The sequence below is a fragment of the Peromyscus californicus genome, unplaced genomic scaffold, assembly GCF_007827085.1.
Source record: "Peromyscus californicus insignis strain IS unplaced genomic scaffold, ASM782708v3 Scaffold_9__1_contigs__length_137607984, whole genome shotgun sequence".
Lineage (NCBI taxonomy): Eukaryota > Metazoa > Chordata > Mammalia > Rodentia > Cricetidae > Peromyscus > Peromyscus californicus.
Genome location: NW_026294617.1, coordinates 115,937,772 through 115,960,329, shown reverse-complemented (window position 1 = coordinate 115,960,329; position 22,558 = coordinate 115,937,772). Strand labels below are relative to the sequence as shown.

At 39.2% G+C, this 22,558-nt stretch overlaps 1 protein-coding gene across 6 annotated transcripts in view; it reads left to right on the top strand.

The window, feature by feature from the left end:
- The window catches only part of Rap1gds1 (Rap1 GTPase-GDP dissociation stimulator 1), a 142,671-nt gene extending 124,002 nt beyond the window's left edge, over positions 1 to 18,669 (top strand). For all 6 annotated transcript variants that reach the window (XM_052730564.1, XM_052730562.1, XM_052730561.1 and 3 more), the window contains 3 exons: positions 8,170 to 8,296; positions 11,945 to 12,073; positions 16,894 to 18,669. In XM_052730564.1, coding sequence (XP_052586524.1) covers positions 8,170 to 8,296; positions 11,945 to 12,073; positions 16,894 to 17,021 — 384 coding nt within the window. In that variant the 3' untranslated portion in view covers positions 17,022 to 18,669. The remainder of the gene's footprint in view (positions 1 to 8,169; positions 8,297 to 11,944; positions 12,074 to 16,893) is intronic.
- Positions 18,670 to 22,558: the final 3,889 nt, after the last annotated feature.

Below are 22,558 nucleotides of genomic sequence, written 5' to 3'. Positions count from 1 at the left end.
CATTATTTCATTTCTATTTAGAAAAATCACTTTAGCGTTTAATGGGAGCAGAAAAAAAAGCTGAAGTCAAAGCAAAATGTACGTAAGGGATGATGCCACCTATGGCTGAGCTTTGAGACTGCCGATCGTCATTTTGACACACTCATCTCATTGTTCCAACAAGAGTCTGTTTCAGCTCACGGTCCAGCTGGGTGGTAGCATCGGAGATGGGAAATGGACGTGACAAGATGTAGGCATACAATCGGCTGGCCCTGTACTAGGTACAGGAGGAAGCAGTTCTTTAAATGAGTTAGTTAGGGCTTGGTGCCAGATAGGGCATGCCAGGCATCCAAACAAGGCACAGAGGAGCGGCTCAGGCTCCCCCACTTCTGTACTCTAACCCACCTCCCCAGACTTTTTAGAGTGTTTCCCCTTAGACTTTCTTTGCCCCATGAGATTTCCCACCAACAGTTTAGAGTTTAGGGAAAGCAAAATTCTGTTTACTGTATTACATATAACAGCAAAATAGTTCTTCCATCTGAACATGGAACTCTTGGATAAATTCCTGTTCCGTGTGGTAGTAAGGCTAAATAAATAAATAAATAATAAAGTGTGGCTAAGCCACAAGCTTCAGTTGTACATGGAAAAATTCATACCAACTTTCAAAACAACCATATTTAGGAACCAAAACTTTTCTAATACTGAGTAGAAATATAAATATTAAGATGTTTTATGTATTTTATTTGTCATAGGTACCCCTTTACTTCACCTAACTTCTGCTTCCTCCTCCACCCACCCACCCCCACCCACCCCCAAACATTTTTAAGTGCCCATTCAGTATCCAACACCATGTAGGTTCTTAGAAAGATGAAAAATGTGGCCTGCATCTTTGAAGATGTGTATGTATAGGTGCATGTACATATAACAGAAAACAACTGGGAACTATATAGGAATTGCAGCCTATGGTCACATAATTTTAGGTTTAGGTTTACAATTTAGTGCACATGGCTGTATTTCTTTGTGTCTTTCCCACATTCGAGAATAAGCTGTTCAACAGCAATAAGAACATTAGTTTACATATGTCTGTGATCAGCCTTTAGGGTGTGGTCATTACATGAGGTCTAAATCAGGATTGTTCGTTTAAATTATTTTTAATATAACAAACATCGAAATAGAGAACAGATTATAAAATGTATTCTATTAAATAATTACCCAAGAAATGTTACCAAAATATCAAGGTTGTATAAGGCTGGGTGTGGAAGTACATGGTGGGCAAAGGCATGCGGTTCTCTCTCCGAATTTGATGCCAGCTAGGCTTACATAGCACAGGTCAGCCCAGGTCAGCCTGGGCTACATAGTGAGATCATGTCTCAAAAAAGAACAGATGGGCAGACAGACACAGGGTTATATGGTAGGCTTAATTACAGAAATAGTGTAATTTTGTTAATCCCTGTTGTTACTTTGGGATGAAAAGCATAGATTCAAACATTTCAGTGAACCCCCTGTAATCCACTAATAAACTGATTTGACCAAGAGTTTCTTTTACAAGTTGAGTCTCTAAACTATATTCTGAACATACTTTGGGAAAGGCTTTGGAATAAAGCTTTGAAATAATTAAATTTTGGATACATCCCTACAGAGTTTTCTCAGTTGTTATCTTTCTCCTTGTTTGTTTGTTTTGTTAATAGAATTACTGCTTTTTTTGTCAATTGGCAACATTATTACTGCTTTGAGAATTGAGAGATTACAAAATTCCATTAACAACTATTTTACTAAAACCTCACACTTCTGTAAATCCTTCTCAGTTTGGGGTAATTGGTGCTTTGGGTCATTAACCAACCACAATAAAGCAAAATTTAACCATCTTTAATTACTGTACTGGGTAGGAATAGATCTAAAGTCAAGAAAGAAATATTAAAGTTTCCATCTAGCCAGGCATGGTCATACACCACTGTCATCCAAGGACTCATGAGGCTGAGGCAGAAGGATCTCAAATTCAAGCCCAGCCTGGGCTACTTGAAATTTCAAAAACCCTCACCAAATTATTACATACACAGAACCCACAAAAGGTGAATGTCCTACAGTTCTGAATACCAGGTGTCAAGCTAGTGACAGCTGCTACCTTATAAGCCTGCGACTTGGCAGATGTTTAATATACATTATGAATAAGACAGTGCACTACCACTTAATAGTGTGAACATGTATGTTCTGAACCTGTGAAGTTATTAATTGTTCAAATTTATAAAGGGTACAGTATGATAGTTTGATGCATACACATTGGATAATGATAGGGCAGTTAACATTTCCTTTAAACATTTTCAAATATTAACATAATCATACATATTTATGGGCTAGAAGGTGGAATTTCAATGTGTATATAGTAGATACTGATTAATTGGTATAATGTATATGTCCATTTCTTTATCATTATTTTGTATCTAAAGCTTTGGGGCTTCTCACTAGTAGTTATTCATTAAATATATACAGTAATTGTAAATTCCAGTTGTGAACTGGCACTACTGCCGCCATACTATGGAAAACCATAACTTATACCTGTGTAGAGGTACCCAGTGATTTGACTTTCCAGTAAGCCCTGTAAGAGCCTCCCTACTTTTCTAGCCTACAGTTAATCACAGTTACACATTCTGGTTGCTTTGTTAGTTTTTATATCTACATATAAAAGAGAACCTGAAGCTCTCTTGAGATCTCTGTGTCTGAGGTATTTCACTTAACATATGACTCCTCAGTTTCATCCTTTTTTTTTTTTTTTTTGTATAAATGACAACATTGTTCCAACTGATTTCATTGTGTGTATACCTAGGAATAAGAAAACCAAATTATTTATTTCCAATCTGAAGTTCTTTGGAAACCTCTCTAGTGTTGTCCTTGATTGCTGTCCTTATTTACAGTCCCATGGATGGTGGATGAATATAAATGAAAATTTGCTTTCCTTTTCTCCACATTGTTTGATAATCATTAGTGAGATGGGTGGTATCTGTGATATTGACATGAATTTCCTTCAGAGCTAATGAAATCATGCCCCCCTTTTCTGTAAATTTATTGGCTGTTTGATTTTTTAGAAGTATCAATTTACTATTTTTAAATGGGTGATTTGGGGTGAGCGTTTTCAAATCTTTATATATTCTTGAGTGTTAATCTTGTCTTAATGTGCAGAATCTTTTTCCACTGTCGTTGATCAGCTTTGCTGTGCAGAGGTGTTTGATAGTTTCGTTTCTCTGATTTTGCTTTAGTTTCTGTGCTTTTGGAGTTGTACAACAACCACCTGTTCCCTATCTCAGTGTTTTGAACTTTTGCCCTGTATTTTCTTCTAGTATTTCCACAGTTTTTGTGTTATATTTAGGTTTCTGACCGCCCCCTTTAATTTTTATATAGCAAGAATAACTAGCCTTTTACCTGTGAATATTATTTTCCTGGTACATTTGTCTGTAAATGCAGAGGTTGTTTCTGGGTGTTAGGTTTTTTTCTGTATCTACTTTATGCCATTCGTGACATTTGAGTTACTATAGCTTTGAAGTGTGTACTTTGAAGGTGAGGGATAATTGTTACACTTCAAGCTTTGTTTAAAGATTCCTTTTTCAGATCTTTTTGCTTCCATATGGATTTTATGATTTGTTCAGCTGTGTGAAGAAATCAGTCTGTGACCAAAGGCTGCACACATACTAATAGAACTTCCTTCCTTACTCTTGTTCCCAGGTTGCAAGTGTCTGGAGGTTGAGCATTTGTCTAATTCCATGAGGTTTTCAAATGTGGCTCACAGTTGTTGGTTCATGTTGGATTTAATTTCCCTCTAGACAGAATTTGTAGAGAGACAATTCAGTAAATGCTTCAATCACAGATTACTTAGAGAACAGTAGATTCCACTCATGAATCCTTTCCTCTTCTGGTGGTTTCAACTCCATATCCATATTCATTGGCGAAGACTCGTATTTGATATCTAGTTCATACAGCATTCCACTCAACTGTCAGTAGATGCTGTTGGAAACAAAAGAGTATTCTCTCTCCTTTCTCCCAAAGCCCTTTGATGGTCTTGTCTATTTGAGAGCTCAACCAAGCCATCAGAACAACTGTGGTTTCCCAAACCATTCACTTTTTTTTTTTCCTTTTTGGCATGGCTCTAAATGCTGGTGCCCATTTCTTAAGGATGGGTAGCCTGTCTGTTGACCATAGGCATTGGTGGTGAATAAGCAAAACTCAGAATGAGCACCTTGTTTCTCATGTTAGACTGTGGTCTTCAAAGAATTGGATGAGTAGGAGATGTGGAGCTGCCAGTCAGCAGTGTTGTTAATCCTTCATCCTATGCTTCTCTCTCACCCCGTGATAATGTCTGTAAGTGGTATTTAAGCTGCTGCCTGTCGTAGTGCAGCTGTATTGTGGATGTTGCATGAAGCAGCAGTCCTTTGTAATCCATCTCATTCCATTTCTTTAATTGCTACTAAAAGACTCTGTGCCAAACCAGTGTAGTGTTTGTGAGCGGCTTTGTCAAAGGCCAGCTCACCCAGGAGCTTCGTGCTACCCCTCTTTTGTTTGGAAGTATGCCTGTGAGGGAACCATCCACCAGTCATGCACTTGAATTTCAAATATCCAGTAATTACATAAAGCTGAATTTGGGGTATTCAGTAATTGAATAATAAGTCGGGCTCAGGAACCAAGAGATCTCTGTCCAAGATGATGATTAGGAAGGAGCCATGAACTTCTCTGAGGATTTCAGATTCGCAGGTTTAGCAGCATTATTCTATTTTCAAATTTGTCTTGTCTAGTTGAGCGTGAAGTTTTATACTTTGAACATATAGAGCTGTTCCTGTCCACTAATGCTATACCTAATAGACAGTTCCATGACTGTCAGGCCCCTGATCAACCAGCACACAGCGGAGTACATGCATGTTTGCGCTGACCTGTGTAGTCATACATGTTGAATGTTGTAGTCCTTTGAGAGCCGTCTTGAATGCTGTCTTAAGATTTAGCCCTCCAGAAGTCTTCACTGACTCACCAGGTTTCACATGCTTAGTCATCTCGGCCATGTGCAGTAGCTTCCTGTGCTTATACCATTCGGTGAGTGCATGTATATACTTCCCAGCTGCAGAGGGCGGACACAGGAGGAGAAGTCTAGGCTGCCTTTACCAAGTCAGCCACCTACCGGAGTTGGCTATCACTTAGAAAAGTTTAATGTCCCTGGTTAGTAAGCTTTTAAAAGCCTGTCCAGACTAACATGTTTAGTCATTGGCTCACTCATCCGACATTTATTCAGATTTCTGAGCAAGCATTGATACAATGTAAAGATGAAAATTGTTGTTACATGATTCATTGGCCACACCATACTACAGTCCGTAAATTGGTGGTCTGAACCCAAGCCTGTCACAGAACATCTAATGTGCACATAAAGTAATTAAGGGGAAAGCAACTGTAAATGCTAGAGGTGAGCCTGTCAGTGGGGATTGTTTGCCTTTGTTTTCTGTGTTCCAAAACTTGGTTTTTGATTTAATTTTAAAAAAAGCCTCATTGAGAAATAAAATATAAGATAAAACAGTTTTAAACTTGGTAAAATATACCTAAAATTTCTAGAGATTTTGCAGACATCTGAGGTTTAGATAAGACTCCTTATGGGCTAGAGAGACGACTCGGCTGTTAAGAGCACTGTCTGCTCTTCCAGAGGACCCTGGTTCAATTCTCAGCACCCGCATGGCAACTCACAGCTCTCTCTAACTCCAGCTACAGGAGATTTGACACCTCACACAAATACAGATACAGGCAAAACACCAATGACAATAAAATAAAAATATAGTTTTTTAAAAAGACTCCTTACAAAGTCATGTTATTTAGTTTATTCATTGTGATTGAAATGATCTCAGAGAAGCTAACTGAATAGCTGGATTTATTTTTTGAAGAATATTATTTAAGTTGTAATACTCCAGGTGAACCTTGTTGGTTTCTGAAATGGTACTAACTAGCCTTTAGTTCTGGGGGAAAAAAAAAACCTTGCAGTTAAAATATAACTATAAATGCATTTGTGGAGCCTCTTTGGATCATGTGAAGCAGCTGAGTGCAGTTTTGCTTTGAACATAATTGGTTTAAAACAGGGATCTGGAGATCTGGATTTGAACCTTGGCCCCAGTCTGATTTAGGCAGATGCCACTCTTCATTTACAAACTGGAGATAATACCTTGCTCACAGAATCCTCTAGGGGATAAAAATGAGCTATGTCTATAAACTTTTATCATATTCTATCAGGAAAATCAGCCATGTGGAGAAGCAGTTTAATAATCATTTGTTGAAATAGTTGGAGAGACAGTAGACATTTTTAAAAGGAAATACTCAGATACCTGTTCTAGTAAGAGCGGTGACATGCTTGGACTTGGAGACTGTTCTCATTACAAACTTCCTCCCTTCCCTGCTATTATATAGCCACAGTGAACTAGCCATTGAAAAAGGAAAAAGGAAAAATGACAGTCCTCAGGCCTTCCTTAGGGAACTACATGCATCTATTAATGTTTTCTGGTCTTTACTCAGTAAGCTCCTCTGAAAGTTCTAATCAACTGTTACTTTTTACCAAGTTGGCCACACTTAGAAAGGCTTTAAAGTATCGTTTCTCTGGCACAGGTGAGGTGCCTTAGTGGGAAGTGGGGCTTATGGACAGGCCTGATTCCCCCAGTTTGATCTCAGGATCCCACAAGGTGGCAGGAGAGAATTCCCAAGAGTTGTTCTCTGATTCCTCTGTAAGCCCACTTGGCACTCACATGCACAAACACAATAAATAATAAATACAGTTTTAAAAGAGGTCAAAGGGAAAAGGCTTGAGAGCTGTCAGAGCACAGCTGCCCATAAAAATGCAATTCTTAGGTGACACTGATTTGGAATGTTATCACAGGGCTCAAAGCCATATTTTCTATAAATAATTGATTTAAAATTTTATGTAAGATAGAAACATAAAGGAAGGCATGTTTTAAATAATTCAGAAAATTAGAAAAGCAGTCATAATTAGATTTGTACGCCTTTGAAGCTAACAAAGTAAATTATTCTGAAATTGTGATTTTCCACAAAATTAGTTAGCTTAAGAGCTGTAAGAAAACAAAATTTGTAGCAGAATGAAGACAAAATAGTTGCTAAGAAGAATTGTGACTACTTACTGCATGTGACTTTTTGCCACATTCTTATATGTCCTTTTTATATAGCCTTATAGTTATTACAGAAACATATGAAAGGTAAATCATGTCACAGATGAAGTCACTTGTCAAAGACAGGCTCAGTAGTTTGCTTTGTCAAGTCAGTGTTGGTACCAGGACTTCTCCACTCCAGAGTTCTCTGGCACCCCTCCCTTAAAGTCAGAGTGAGAAAGGGGACCGAGAATAATTGTGACTAAAGTTGTGTGTGTGTGTGTGTGTGTGTGTGTGTGTGTGTGTGTGTGTGTGTATTCATGTGCTATTGTTTTGTGGGGTTTTGGGGGGTTTTTGTTTGTTTTTGGTTTTTTTTGCAATTACAGTCTCTCTATTCCCTTTCTTCCCTTCAGACCCATATGTACCCTTCGTCCCTCCCTCCCTCAAATTCATGGCCTCATTTCTCACTAGTGTGTGTGTGTGTGTGTGTGTGTGTGTGTGTGTGTGTGTGTGTGTGTGTGTGTGTTTTCAGGACTGTTTGGTGTTGGACAGGCAGTTGGTGTGCTCTTCTCTGGGGAAGGCTATTTCTCCTGTTCTCAGTCTTTTTGACATTTAATCTCAAATTTGTCAAATTAAATGAAGGGGTAAAATATATATATAATATCCATCCATATCCAGAGTATCTAGAGAATAGCTGCCTGGCACTATCACAAACATTTTTAAAGCAAAGCTTTTTTCATTCCAAATTTCCTTTTCCCCTGTTGATCCTGATACACGTACATATGGGGAAGTGACACTTTTACTTCTTCAGTTTCAGTAGCTTCTAGGCCTCTCTGTTCCTTGACAGGAAATGCAATGGTCTTTTTCACTTAGGCAATTTAAGTTGTCACTTTTTGATGAGTTTATTTAAAGCTAAAAGCTTTTCCTTTTCTGTGAAGAAAAAACAAATGTATGGTTAAAATGTAATGATTCATACAGGATACTGTCCGATAACTACTCAACAATGAGCTGACTGATTGTTATGCCATCTCTTTATGTGTAGAATTAAAGTTTATAATTCTGTGATATTTATTTATTGTAGGATGTAATTAAAACCATTGTACAGAGTGGTGGCATCAAGCATCTAGTTACCATGGCAACCAGTGAACATGTAATAATGCAGAATGAAGCTCTTGTTGCTTTGGCACTAATAGCAGCTTTGGAATTGGGTAAGTACCTCGCTGACAAACTTATTTTTTACTATTTTTATCTTGGATGAAAGGAAGCACAGGAGTGGAATGGAAATGAAATAGAACCTTGGCTGTGGAAGTATTTTGCTAGTGTCTACTTAAATCCAAATATATGGAAAATCATATGTAAGCTGCTGTCACAGGTGTTTTCCTGTGGCTATGCTTTGTGTAACATTTTTAGATCAACACTTTAGGACTTAACTTTTAAGTATTATTTTACTTGGAAGATACATAAAACATTTTCAATAAACTTTATAATCATTGAAATGAAACCTGGAATATCACAGGAAGAAGAATCTGGAACTGGGGTTATAGCTCAGTTGGCAGAGTACTTGGCCTAGCATGCACAAGGTCCTGAGTTTCAATCCCCATGTGCCTGGTGGTACATATCTGTAAATCCCAACATTCCCAAGGTATTAGATAGGGAGATCAGAACTTCAGCATCGTCTTTGCTACATAGTGAGTTTAAGGCCCCCTGTGTATATTATGTAAGCCTTGCAACTCAGATGGAAAGGTATCCTGGCAGTTGGGAGCCAAGGACTAACACAGTCACTGAAGCGTAGCCGCTTACAGCTCTGCTCCAAGGAAAGTTTTTCCCAGTACAAGTATAACAGCTCTGCTCCAGCACTGGAGGGTTCCCCAGCAAGGTTGTTACAGCTCTCTCAGGTCCTATGGAGTGCAACAACTCTGCTCCTCTAAGGGATAGTTCCCCAGCCGGTGTCACAGCTCTGCTCCAATCAGGCTCTGGTGAAAGTTGTTAAAGCTTGGCTCCGCTAGGTTGTCACACAGCCCAACAAATTGGAAAGGAAAAATCCAGGAGGGTGGCTGCTTCTGCTAGGGTGGGAACTGTTAGTTTCTGTGTGTGATTGGTGGCTGTCTAGTATACAGCATCCATGTGGTCAGAATTCTCCATGAGAAGCCAAGACACAAATAGAACCAGACCCTGATAACTGTCAGCCAGGGATGGTGTATCAGAGCCATATAACTTTTGGCTAAGACCCAAAAATGCTTTACAGCACACCCAACCCATAGGGTCTTTTAAATGGAGAATCGTGTTCTTTGCAAACAGGGATAATGTGGTTTCCTCCTTCCCTATTTGTGGCACTTTTTCTATCTTTCTCTTACTGCACCAGCTAGGACAAGCGCCTCCAGTGATCTTCCAGATTTTGGTGGCATGTGTTGTAACAACCCCCTTTTCATCGATAAGCCTATTCATTTGAGTCTTCTCCTAGTTTGGCTAAGGATTTCTTGAACATTTGGGGGTGTTGTTTGTTTTATTTAGGGAGCCAGCTCTTTGATTATGTGCATTTTTTTTTTGTCTTTTTCATTAGCTTCCTCCCCAATATTTGTTATATCTTGCTGTGTTAGGTTTGGTGACTTCTTTGGTTTGCTAGAACTGTGAGATCCCAATATCGTGTGTGTGTGTGTGTGTGTGTGTGTGTGTGTGTGTGTGTGTGTGTTTATATTTATAACCTTTTCATTTTAATACATCTTTACTGTATTCCAGATGTTGTGATAAGAGATAGTACTTTTTTCATGAGATTTTAGGAATTTCATGTCTTTCTTGTTTCTTCAATGACTGTTGTTCATTTAATAGTATAATTTTTTAGCATACAAGTATTTGTATAGTTTCTGATGTTTCTCTTGCTATTGAGTTCTCATTTTGCTTACTGTGGTCTGCTAAGATAGAAGGAATTATTTCAGGCTTTGTTTGTTTTTTGGTGTTGTTGCTTTTGGGGTATCTGTTAAGGCTTGTTTTGTGGCCTATAACATCATCAGATTTAGAAGATTCCATATGCCACTAAGGAAAATGTGTGCATATTCCTTATTGGTTGGGTGGAATATCCAGTTGGTCTGTGATATAATCTAGCTTTGAAGCTTCTTTGCTGGTTTGTTTGGCAAATCTGTCAAGAGCATGGAATATTGGAATCCGCTGCTATGACTGTGTGAGGACCTGTGTGGTCTTTTGTGCCTTTGTGTGCGTGTTTAAATTCAAAGCCCCAAAATTTGGTTTCCGGATTGTACCTGTCTTGATGAACTGTAGTCCACATTTCCTCCTGACCGGTCAGAGCTGGAGTCTACTGAACTAGAGTGCAGAGACAGATTTGTTTTTTCTGCCAAAGGATTAAAAAGCAGGAAAGAAAGTTTGCAGAGCCAGATTTGATTTCAAGTGGAAGCAGGAGAGGAAGCAGACTCCTCCTTCGAGGAAGAGAGAACTGGAACGCACATTTCGCCAGGGGAGGCAAGAGTCTAGTTGGTTGAGTATCTCTGTCAGAGAAGGTAAGTTTTTCCTGTGTAGGAGCCTTCCAGTTGGTTTACTCAAAGACAGAAGGGCTGGTTGGTATACAGCCTGTCTCCAACTGCACATGCCTGGGGCAAGCAAGCCTGCACATTCTAGCTTCAGGGAAAAAGAAAGAGGAAGTAGGCACCATCTCCACTATTTTAGGACATGCCAAGAGAAACTCTCCACCCCAGGGCACCCTTTCCCTAGCTATCTTACCTCCCAAAGGACTAATCCTAACCTGTCAGTTTTACCAGCTTCTTTACAGCTCTTTGCTTGGGAGATATACAGCCTTTGACTCTCAGTGTTTGTACATCTTACTTGTGTTCCTTGGAGACAACAGATAGATCACCTTTTTCAATCCACTCAGTCTGCATCTTTTAATTGGCAAATTCGGTCATTTGCATTTAGAGGTATCATTTAGAAGGGTCTGCTGTTTCCTGTGATAGTGTTATCTTCCTTCTGTTAGTATTAGCAATTTGCTGTGTTGGGTGTGATCGATCCTCCACCTCGGCTCTCTGTTCATCTCTGCGTTCGTCTCATGAAATGTTTGCTTTCCTGTGTGTTCATGGATGATGCTGTCTTCTTTCTCTATACACACTCCTTTAAGAATCTTCTACAGTGTTGGCCTGCTTGGCATGAATTGCCATAATCTGAGTTTGTCTTGAACTGTCCTTATTTATCCGTGAGTTTTAAGAAATAATTTCATTGGATGTAGTAATTTTGGTGTTAGTCATTTACTTTCAGGGCTTGACCTGTGTTGTTCCATGCTTTCCTGGTTTTTAAGGGTGCTAATGAAAGACGATATTTTTGTATTTTTTCCCTTACAGGTTTTAATGTTGTTTCTTTATATTCTTGGCAGCTTGCCTATGATAAGTCATGCAGAGGTTCTTCGCTGGTTGAGTTGTTTCATTGAATAAATTGCTTGTCTCTGCTCCTCCTGCCCCATGGATTCTTAGGTTTCATTTCTTGAATGTATCCTAGACTTCTTGGGAGTTTTAGTCATGTTTCTTTTTGTATATGTCTGCATGTATTGTCTTATTTTTCTGCTTTGTCTTGTCCTTTTTGGTGGTTTTTCTTATGAGAGTAATGTTAAAGCACAGAATATTAAGTAACAACTAATGTTTTTTAATATAGAAAAATAGGTAAAAGTTTTTGGTTGTTTTGTTTTTTGTATGTTTTGTTTAAGCAGCTTTCTTCTTCCCCATACCCTGGTCTTTTCATAGAAATTCTCACTGCTCCTTTTTGGGAAGTTCTTTGTAAATAGTGTGTAGAAGGGGAAACAATGTTTAACCTGATGGCACTACCACCATCCACAGTGGCTGACACTCTATTTCGTATTGTAGGTCCTGCTGAGAAAGATCTTGAAAGTGCTAAGCTTGTACAGATTCTACACCGACTGCTAGCAGATGAGAGAAGTGCCCCGGAAATCAAATATAACTCCATGGTCCTGATCTGTGCTCTCATGGGATCTGGTATGTATTCCTTCTTTCACTTGATATCAGTCTATGGCTTCCATCAGATAGTAAATAAAAGTCATAGGAAATGGTTGACTGTGTTTCAAAAGCAGTAGACATTAATTTTTAAGATGATACAGGAACTTGCCCTCAGAGGACAGAATAGTGTGTCAGATCCCCTGAAGCTGTAATTACAGGCAGTTGTGAGCTGCCAGATGTAGGTGCTCAAAACCAAACTCAGTCTTCTCTCTGCAAGAGCATGTGTGCTCCTGACAGCTGAGCCATCTCTCCAGCTCCCAAGACTACTTCTAAACTGAAACTGTCCCCAAAGGATTCTTCTAAAATAGTGTCATACAGTAAATACAGCAAAAAATCAACTTGTGTGTGTGTTTTTTTTTTGGGGGGGGGGGTTGGTTTTTGGTTTTTTTCAAGACAAGGTTTCTGTGTGTAGTTTTGGTGCCTGTCCTGGAACTCACTCTGTAGACCAGGCTGGCCTCGAACTCACAGAGATCCGCCTGGCTCTGCCTCCTGAGTGCTAGGATTAAAGGCATGCACTGCCACCACCCGGCATCAACTTGTGTTTATTAATACCCAAATACGTTTTTATGTAAAGAATAAGTTCTGGATTCACATGTTGTCGTATTAACTAAAGACTTTATTCGAGAAATCATTGATGTGTATCAGTATATGTACCATTGATACTTGGATGTATGTTCATTCTGCTGTTACTGAATGGAACGATTTAGAAATATCGATTGATTCTATGGGGTGATGTGGTGGTGTTTCCTGTACTCTTGCTGACTTCCTGAGTGTTGTCAGTTGTTGAGAGAAGAGTACTGAAGCCCTCCTCCCCATAATAATACATTTGTATGTTTGTCCTCCAGCTCCATCAGTTTTTTCTTAGAATGTTATAAACAGTATTGGTAGGCACATACGATGTTAGGGCTCTTGCAGTTTCTTGGTAGAGTAACGCTTCTGTGACATGTAATGTCCCTCTCAGTCTCTACTAACGTTCTTGCTCTGAAGTCTCATTTATGTGGTGTTAACATAGCTACTCCTGCTTATTTTTAAGTAGCATTTTCATTTTCTTTCTTTTCTTAGTGTCGTCTAGTGTTAATAAGTTTGAAGTATCTGGTAGACAGTCTTTACTTACAGTCTGCTCTGCTGGTGCTTTTTGAGATAACTACCCCCAGCCATTCTAAGTTACCGCCTAGCAACAAATTCAATTTTCCCTCATTTAAGAATGTTTTATCAACCCCTTCATTTATAATTGTCTATAGTCAACTGATTCTTTGTTCATTCCATCTATACATGACAGTTTCTCATGAGAAATCCACTGTGTTCTGTTTCCTCTATCCATGTTTTTAGCTTTCATTTTTCTCAATTGTAAAATGTGTCTTGAAGCACAGATTTGGGTTTATCCTGTTTGAAGTTTGTTCGGATTTTAGAATCTATATGAGTTCATGTCTCTTACTAAATTGGGAGAGTCTTTAACCATTATTTCCTGAGACTCTCTTTAAAGCTCTGTCCTGTTTTCCTTCTTGTTCAAGGTCTCTGATGGAGCAGATGTGAGATCTTCAGTCATTTCTATAGGCTCCTGGCACTTTATCTATTGTTCAAACAGTAATTTATGATGTCTCATCTTAAAGTTTAGCACTTATTTCCACAGATCCTTTTATTCCAGTATTAAATGTATTAAGTTTTATTTTGGTTAGTTTTCTGAAAGTTACCTTAGTGCTGAAATCCCACTGGCTGCTTTTGTCTTCTGCTTTCTTCCTGGGGTGTTTTGTCCAGTTGTTTGAAGCACATTCATAGCTTTCTGTTGAGACAGTTTAATTGTAATAGAATATGTAAACATAGCTTTACCATACTAGCCATTTTTCAGTGTTCAGTGGCAGGAAGTGTGGTCACTTTGCTTCCTGACCACCACCATCTGTCTCCAGGCTGTTTGCCATCCTCCGAAACTGATCCTATATCCACTAAGCAGTAACTCCCAGTTGTTCCTATCTCTCTACCTCTTCCTGCTGCAGTTCTGTATTCTTTTTATTAGTATTATTATTAATTCTAGGCATGTCATGTAAGTTGAATAATAACGTATTTGTTCTAAATGCTAAGTGATGTTCTGTTGTGTGTGTATATGACATTTATTCCCTCAGTAGTTGGAAGTTTTCCTGTTGCCACCTGGTCCCACAGCTGCTCAGTCCCAAGTAAACACACAGAGGTTTATATTACTTACAAACTGTATGGCCTATGGGTCAGGCTTCTTGGTAGCTAGCTCTTATAACTTAACCCATTTCTATTAATCTATATGTTGCCACGTGGCCGTGGCATCACCGGTCTGCTGACCTCTTATTGCTCCTTCAGCGGCAGCTGGAGTCTCCTTCACTCCACCTTTCATCTTGTCTTCAGTTTGAATGTGTTCCCTAACATTGTCCTGCCCTGCCATAGGCCAGTGCAGCTTTATTTATTATCCAGTGGGACCCACACATATTCACAGCATACAGAAAGACATCCCCCAGCATTCCCTCCTTGATGGGCATTTGTCTTATTTATACCTTGCCTTTTTGGGATAAAGCCACTTAACACTGGTATAAAAATCACTCTTCAGGCCCCGCTTTCAGTTCTTTGGGGAATATACAAAGAGATGGAAACTGGGATCTTATGATAAATCTGCTCCTGTGTTTGAGGAGCAGCTGCAGTGCTGTTTTCCAAAGGGTTTGACTGTGTAACATTTCTGCCAGTAATGCATATGGGTTCCAGTTCTCAGCATCCCAACTAACCCTGCTTTTCTGTAATCACCACTCAGTGAATGTGAGGTGATTGTTTTGATCTGCCTTCTGTAGTCATCAGTGATGCTGGGAATCTTTTCCTGTGTACATTGAAAGTTGTTTGGCATGTTGATTTGGCATATGTTCCTTCCATGTGTTCTGACATTAATCCTTTATCAGATGTGATTTATAAATATTCCCTGTTCCGGGAGCTGGAGAGATGGCTCAGTGGTTAAGAGCACTGGCTGCTCTTCCAGAGGTCCTGAGTTCAATTCCCAGCAACCACATAGTGGCTCAAAACCATCCATAATGAGATCTGGTGGCCTCTTCTAGCCTGCAGGAATATATGCAGGCAGAACACTGTATGCGTAATAAATAAATCTTTTAAATAAATATTCCCCTTCTGTTGGTTATCTTTTAGTTCTGTTGATAATGCTCTTTGATGTATAAAAGCTTCTTATTTTGATGAAATACCATTAGTTCATTTCTCTTTGTGTTGCTGTATCCGAGAATAAAATCTAAGTTTGAGATTATTGCTCCATTGTGAGTTTGTGTGTAGGACAGGCATCAACTTCATTCTTTTATATATGACAATCCAGTTTTCTCACCACCATTTGTTGAAAAGCCTTGCCCTTTCCTAGCCAATCTTGGGCCCCTTATCAAATCAAATGTGAGGATTTATTTCTGGTCTCTTTCTATTCTGTTGCTCTGTGTCTGAGGATTTATTTCTGGTCTCTTTCTATTCTGTTGCTCTGTGTCTGAGGATTTATTTCTGGTCTCTTTCTATTCTGTTGCTCTGTGTCTGCCTCTGTAACAGAACTGCATTAAAGTCAAGAAATGGGAGACACTTCTACTTTGTTCCTTTTCAAGATTATTTTGTAAACTTGAAGTCTATTTAAGATTCTTTTTTTTAATATTTATTTATTATGCATACAGTGTTCTGCCTGCATATATCCCTGCAGGCCAGAAGAGGGCACCAGATTTCATTACAGATGGTTATAAACCATCATGTGGTTGCTGGGAATTGAACTCAGGACCTCTGGAAGAACAGCCAGTGCTCTTAACCTCTAAGCCATTTCTCCAGCCCCCTATTTAAGATTCTATGTGACTTTCCAGGTATGGTGGCCCATGCCTTTAATCCCAGCCCTCAGGAGGCTGAGACAGGTGGATTTCTGTGAGTTGAGGCCAGCCTGGTCTGCATAGTGAGTTCCAGGACATCCAGGGCTATGTAGAGAGACCTGTCTCAAAACAAGAAAGAGAAAAAAATATTCTATGTGACTTTAAGATGGATTTCTCCTGTTTCTACTAAAAGATTAGTTGTGGTGTGTGAACATACCAAAATTAATACACCAGGAATCAAGGAGATGCCCCCTCAGTTAAAGGTACTTGCCTGCCACCGAAGCCTGAGCATAGTTCTTGGGATCCACATGGTTGAGGGGGAATCCACTCCCACACACTGTCCTCCGAACACAATTCATGCCCTGCGGTATAAGCTTGTAGTTTAAATGAAAATTAAAAATAAATAATAACAATTTCAGTTGCAGAGTATTGATTATATTGAACATATTTAGACCCCATTCTTCCCAATAGCAGGTCCTTAATAACCCTGGGAGTCCTAAACTTCCTTACAGTTAAGGGTAAATGAGCAAAAAAGGTCGGAAAAGGCTAGGAACAAAAGTCTAACAAGGAGGTGAGTTTTGCAGATTTTATCCAAAGTATATAAAGTAAAAACTTCACTTATCACAAAATTTAACAGGTTTTTAAATAAACTATTTAGCTTTTTGTTTGAATTGCTGGTGGGATTACTAGATGTTGAGATTATACAGTGAGCTATATTAATTACACCTTATTACCCTGAACAGCTTCAGACTGCAGAACCTAATATAAATCTTTATAAATGACAGTGCACTCCTAAAAAAGACCTTGCTAGATCCTGTTGGACTCTTTCCTGATTTATTCCTGGCTTTATAGCTCTGTCTAGTCCAATCATCAGGTGTATGTTTAGAGAAGGTTACTCAGTGCGATTAGAACAATGTAGCGGAAACGTGAGCGGTTTCTTCTCTCTTCCAGAATCTCTATACAAGGAAGTGCAGGATTTGGCCTTTCTAGACGTTGTATCCAAACTTCGAAGTCACGAGAACAAAAGTGTTGCCCAACAGGCCTCTCTCACGGAGCAGAGACTTACAGTGGAAAGCTAAGGACGGCCCCTCCTGGCACAAGGCATCACCCCAGCTGACTACCCCACTGTTCTCCATCCAGCTGCTTCTTCCGCTCCATCCTCTACATCACTTGTGCATGCGTGTAATGTTCCAGTACCAACTGAAGAACTCTATAGGTACCTGCCTAATAAGATTTCTCAACCCATAGTTAATGTGAACACGACTGTCCAAACAAGTCTCCACCCATAACTGTTATCCCTGATGCTTGAGCTACATTAAGTAGAATGTGCATGTTGTAGCCCTATGATGATGTAAACTTGGTACTACATGCTGACTTGCTCTTCACATGCAGTAAGCTACATAATAATGTACTGGTAAATTAGAAACAAAGAATGCAGCAGGATCTGTCTAGCTTATTTAAAGATGAGACTGAACAGTAAAAGTACCACCATAGGTTTTGGTGCTTGGGAAGCACAGTGATCAAAAACTGTATGGCTGCTCATTCATTAGTCTTCTGCTGATGTCAGGCCCCTTGTGCCTGGAGTTGAATAGATTCAGTACTCTCTCTTTCTCTACGGTTTCTCCTTTTTCTGAACTGTATGGGCAGTTTGCCAAACAACGTGGCAAAGCTTCCTTAGGCATCTCCCTCCGACTTTAACAGACAGTGGTACCAAGGCCCAGTGCTGAAACATGATTTTCAGTGTGATCGGGACAGAGGGGATAAAGAAACCCTAGCATACTGGACCACTTTGGGTCTTGCCTGTATTTTACATTCTGATTTGTGTGTAGTTACATCTAGACCTTCCATCAGTGAGCTAGCGTCGTCCCACACATGTCTCTAATAAAACTTACTTGCCATTCGTTTCAACTGAGGAAAACTGAGTACAGCTTGTTCGGTGGAGGACCCCACACACACCCCTGTTTTTCATCTTTCAGGCTGAAAGCAAGGAGTTCCATCTTTCATACTCCTTTTAACTATTGTGCTAATTCTAGGTGGATAGAAGAGGAAACATGAAGATGTAAGCTTGTCTACGCTAAAGGAAGGAAGGAAGGCCAGTTTTAAAAGCCATAGTAGCCAGTCCGGTACACTGCAGATGGCCTCATAGCAGTCATTGTTAAAAGAGTTCCTCACTTGCATTTTCCCGCTGAGAACCATGGTAATCTCACAGGCTGCAAGCTGGGACTCGGTGTAAGGAACCTTGGCAAAGTGTAGTGTGCTCGTCACTGCCACTAACCACCACCAAGTGAGTCTTTAGAGCTTTGACACACAGTCTTTATAAATTAATCAGGACTCCCTGTGACCTGCCTTCTTGCACCCGTTTGACCCCTGCTGATATACAAGGGAGGGTGGGGGCTCCTTCACAGGACTGGAGGGCAGTGAGAGGGGCTGCTGGAGAGGGGACAGCTCCTTCCTCCCCAACAGGAGATACACGTATCTCTGCATTATCTAAATCGGACTTTGGTTTTCACACTTTTAAATTCAAGGAAGATTTACTTCATGTAAGTAAAAACTTGACTGACAATTCCCTCTGATGTCCCAATAAGGGAACTGTTGTGAGCGCTTGTGCTATACTTCTTATAGGAATGAGCTCTTTAACGTCTTTCTCCTGGGCTGGATACGTGGACTAATGTTGCAGAATTCTGTCCATATTAATAACTTAATAAATAAATAGTATATGAAACTACAGTGGTATTACTTGGTTTCTTTGTGTATGTTGTCTATACTTTCACATCCAAGAACAGGGTTTACTCATAATTGGTACTAAGTGTGTTGCTGGCAAAAAATAATTCCAGATAGATGATGAGACTTGGAGAGTGCTACTTCCAGAGCTTTAAAAAGAAAACACTTATAGATTGCATTCTTATTGAAAGGAATTATAGGGAAAAAAAAAAACAAAAAACTCAGAAACATCCCAAGGTCATAGACTTGAGAAATGGAACCATGTGGCTCAGCTGCCAGCAGTCAATTCAAACTCATAGAGCCCCTAGCGCCAGCAAAACCAAGTGCAGTCCACTTCTCCAGGAGGACTGTGCACTTAACTACAGAGGCCAACTAATTAGGAAATTCACTGCTAAGCTCAGGCAGTTGGGAGAATGAAGACCAGATAATAATCCTTCATCTCCAGCTAATGAAGCTCAGCTTCAGGGGCTAACATTAAATTACTTTGCTACCCCAGAGTGCATTTTAAAGGAGCAGTAGGGGGAATAGCACCACAAAGCCAAGAATGTCCCTTCTTCCCCTTGACCCCACCAGAAGCTTGGAGTCCTCTGACCACCTTTCCATTCTGTAACCTTGCATTCAAAGCAAATCTGATAAACACTATTCCAGAATCCAGTGTTTTCCTTGGAACTATATTTTGTGTATACTATGATGTGAATAGAGATGTGTAACAAAATTTTAAAGTTCTAAAATGATTACCTGTTGGGAATGGACTATAGCTACCTGCAGGCATTAGTGTAAAGGCCTGAGAAAACCTGTATATAAAGAATTCAAAGGAAATTAGGCTATTCAAATTCTGCTGAACATAGGGGCTGAAGATGTGTAGGTGGTTAAGACACTTATATAGGTGAGCATCACTGTTTGTATCTAGCTTGTATCCAGTTTGTAAAATCAATAAGATAGACCGCCACTCAACTCAAGGTAACCATAACATTGCAGTGATGTTTGGGATGAAGCCTCTTAAATGCAACTAGGAATGTAAATCATTTTTTTATACAATCATGTGATCTCATAAATTTACATATACACATAGAGACAGAAACATTCCATGTAGTGTATATAAGTGTATGTTGTCTAGGCATATCTAACTGGAATGTTGTGGTTGCTATACTTTAAAAGTGTGATATAGAGCTGGCAAAGTGTCTCAGTGGGTAGAACCTCTTGCCACACAAGCTTAACAGCCTGAGTTTGATCCCTGAAACTCACAGGAGAAGAGAACCAACTTCGAAAAGTTGCCCTCTGTCCTTCACATGCATGCTATACACCCCTGCACACACATCAAGCATACACAATAATACAAATTTTAAAGTGTAATAATGTAAACTACTTGGTCTTTGGATACTTCGTCACATACTGACTATAGGACCATGGCCAAATTACTTAAAACTCACCTTATTTTCTCTTCAGCATGGAAAACTTAATGGTCCTCAGAATTTTGAGACAGAACTTTAGAGATTCAAGATAAAGGTGGATAAAATATACTATGGACTAAACTACTCTTAGGCTTCTGCATGTTACCCAGCTAAAATAATTTTAAAACAAAGCTGAGAGCTGAGCATGGTGGTACATACCTTTAATCCCAACACTAAGAGGCATGTAGTCTCTGTGAATTTGAGACCAGCCTGGTCTACATAATGAGTTCCAAGCCATACAGGACTACATAGTAAAACTGTCCTAAAAATAAGTAAATAAAATTTTAAAAAGCTTTTTATAAAGCCATGTTTTTGTTCTATCCAGAGCACAGAGATTTTAATCCAACACTCCTAACATAGACAATATACATCGTGCTGTTCACGATTCCAGAGAAGAACATTTATGTTGACAATTTATTTTGTATTCCAGATCAAGTCTTCAGTAGACCAAATGTATACCAAGCAGTTCTGGTCCCTGCAGTCTCTGGCCCTTACTCCCTCAATCCCTACCTTTCCTCCTGACTGGTGTTGCCACACTTGCCTAAGAAGCATGCAGAGCCTCCCACTTTGTAAGCAAACCAGAGAATCAAGCTGGTACACCCATCAGATCTACCCCACACTCCAGGCTTGGACTGGTGCAAACATCCTATACACCATACCAGTCTTCTCTGTCCATCTAATTTCATCCCACCTTCCAACCTGTAGGCCCAACTCACCTGCACATCCTTTCTTCTGCCCCAACCTGCTCTGTCAATGTTAGCATAAAAAAGTCCACATGCCCAGATATCATTGCAAATAATACAAACAATATGAAACCTGGTATCTCCTCTCTAAAAACTACCTATCCTGTAGAAATGTTTGCCAGTGAGAAATACCTGGATGAACCCAGGAAACAATTTAAAAGAATAATCATAAACTAACTTCAAAGAATTCAAGGAATTTTAAGAAGACACAAACAACTCAATGAAATTAAGGAGAATAAATACTTGAGTGATGCCCAGGAAGATACAGGCTGATGGAAATAACAAGGACATTCTAGGACTTGAGAACAGAATTCAGTCAGGAGATGGAAACACTGAAGAGGATTCAACTGAAATGAAGACAAAATTGAATAACCTGACTAGAAAACCCAAAGCCTTCTGAGTAGAATGGATCAAGAGAAAATAGAATATCAGGAGTTGAAGTGAAGGATAAAAACCAAAGAATATGATTTTTAAAACACAGGAACATACAGGAAGTGTGGGACATCATGAAAAGACCAAACCTTTGAGTTATAAGCATAACTGAGAGAGAAGAACCCCAAATCAAATGACATAGACCTGATCTTCAACAAGAAGAAAACTTTCCCAAACTATGGAAAGTCATTCCCAAGGAAATTTTAAAAAGCACACTGAGCACTAAATAGACAAGACCAGAAAAGAAATTTCCCAGAGCATATCATAGTTAAAACATTAAGTATGCAGAACAAAGAAAGTGTACTGAAAACTGCAATAGAAAAAAATTCAAGTCCCATAGAAAGGAAAACTTAGCAGAACAGCAAAATGATTTCCCAGGGGAAACTTTGAAAGCCAGAAGAAGAGCCTCGAATAGTGCATTCCAAGTCCTAAAAGATCAAGATGGCCATCCTAGGACAATATACCCAGAACAACTATCAACTGCCATATTTGAAGGAGAAAGGAAAACTTTCCACAATATAAACAGCCTAAAAAATTTTATATACAACAAACCAAACCTGAAGAAAATACAGGGAGGAATATTTTCTGTTGAAGAGAGGGATGAATATAGCCAACAGACTGTGAAAAGAAATATGAAGCCATAATTAAAATACAAGTATCAATGATAACAAAAATCAACATGACCACAATTAATGCACATATTTCAATAATATCTTTAAGTGTCAATGGCTTCAATTCTCCGATCAAAAGATACACGCTAGCTGAATGGATCAAGAAACAAAATTCATCTGTTGTCTACAAGAAACATACTTTAGCTTCAAAAATAAGTAAAGCCTTAAAAGGACAGACAAAGCACTCCAATCAAATAGGACCAGGAAGCAAGCGGGCATCACTATCCTAATATCTGACAAAAAAAAGACAAGCAAGCAGGCATCACTATCCTAATATCTGACAAAAAAAAGACAAGCAAGCAGGCATCACTATCCTAATATCTGACAAAAAAAAAAGACAAGCAAGCAGGCATCACTATCCTAATATCTGACAAAAAAAAGACAAGCAAGCAGGCATCACTATCCTAATATCTGACAAAAAAAAAGACAAGCAAGCAGGCATCACTATCCTAATATCTGACAAAAAAAAAAGACGTCAAACTAAAACTAATCAGAAAGATAAACAGGGATACTTCATTCTAAATGAGGAAATAATTAATCAAGAATACTTTACTATTCTAAACATACATGTACCAAACTCTGGGGTGTGAAGTTTCAT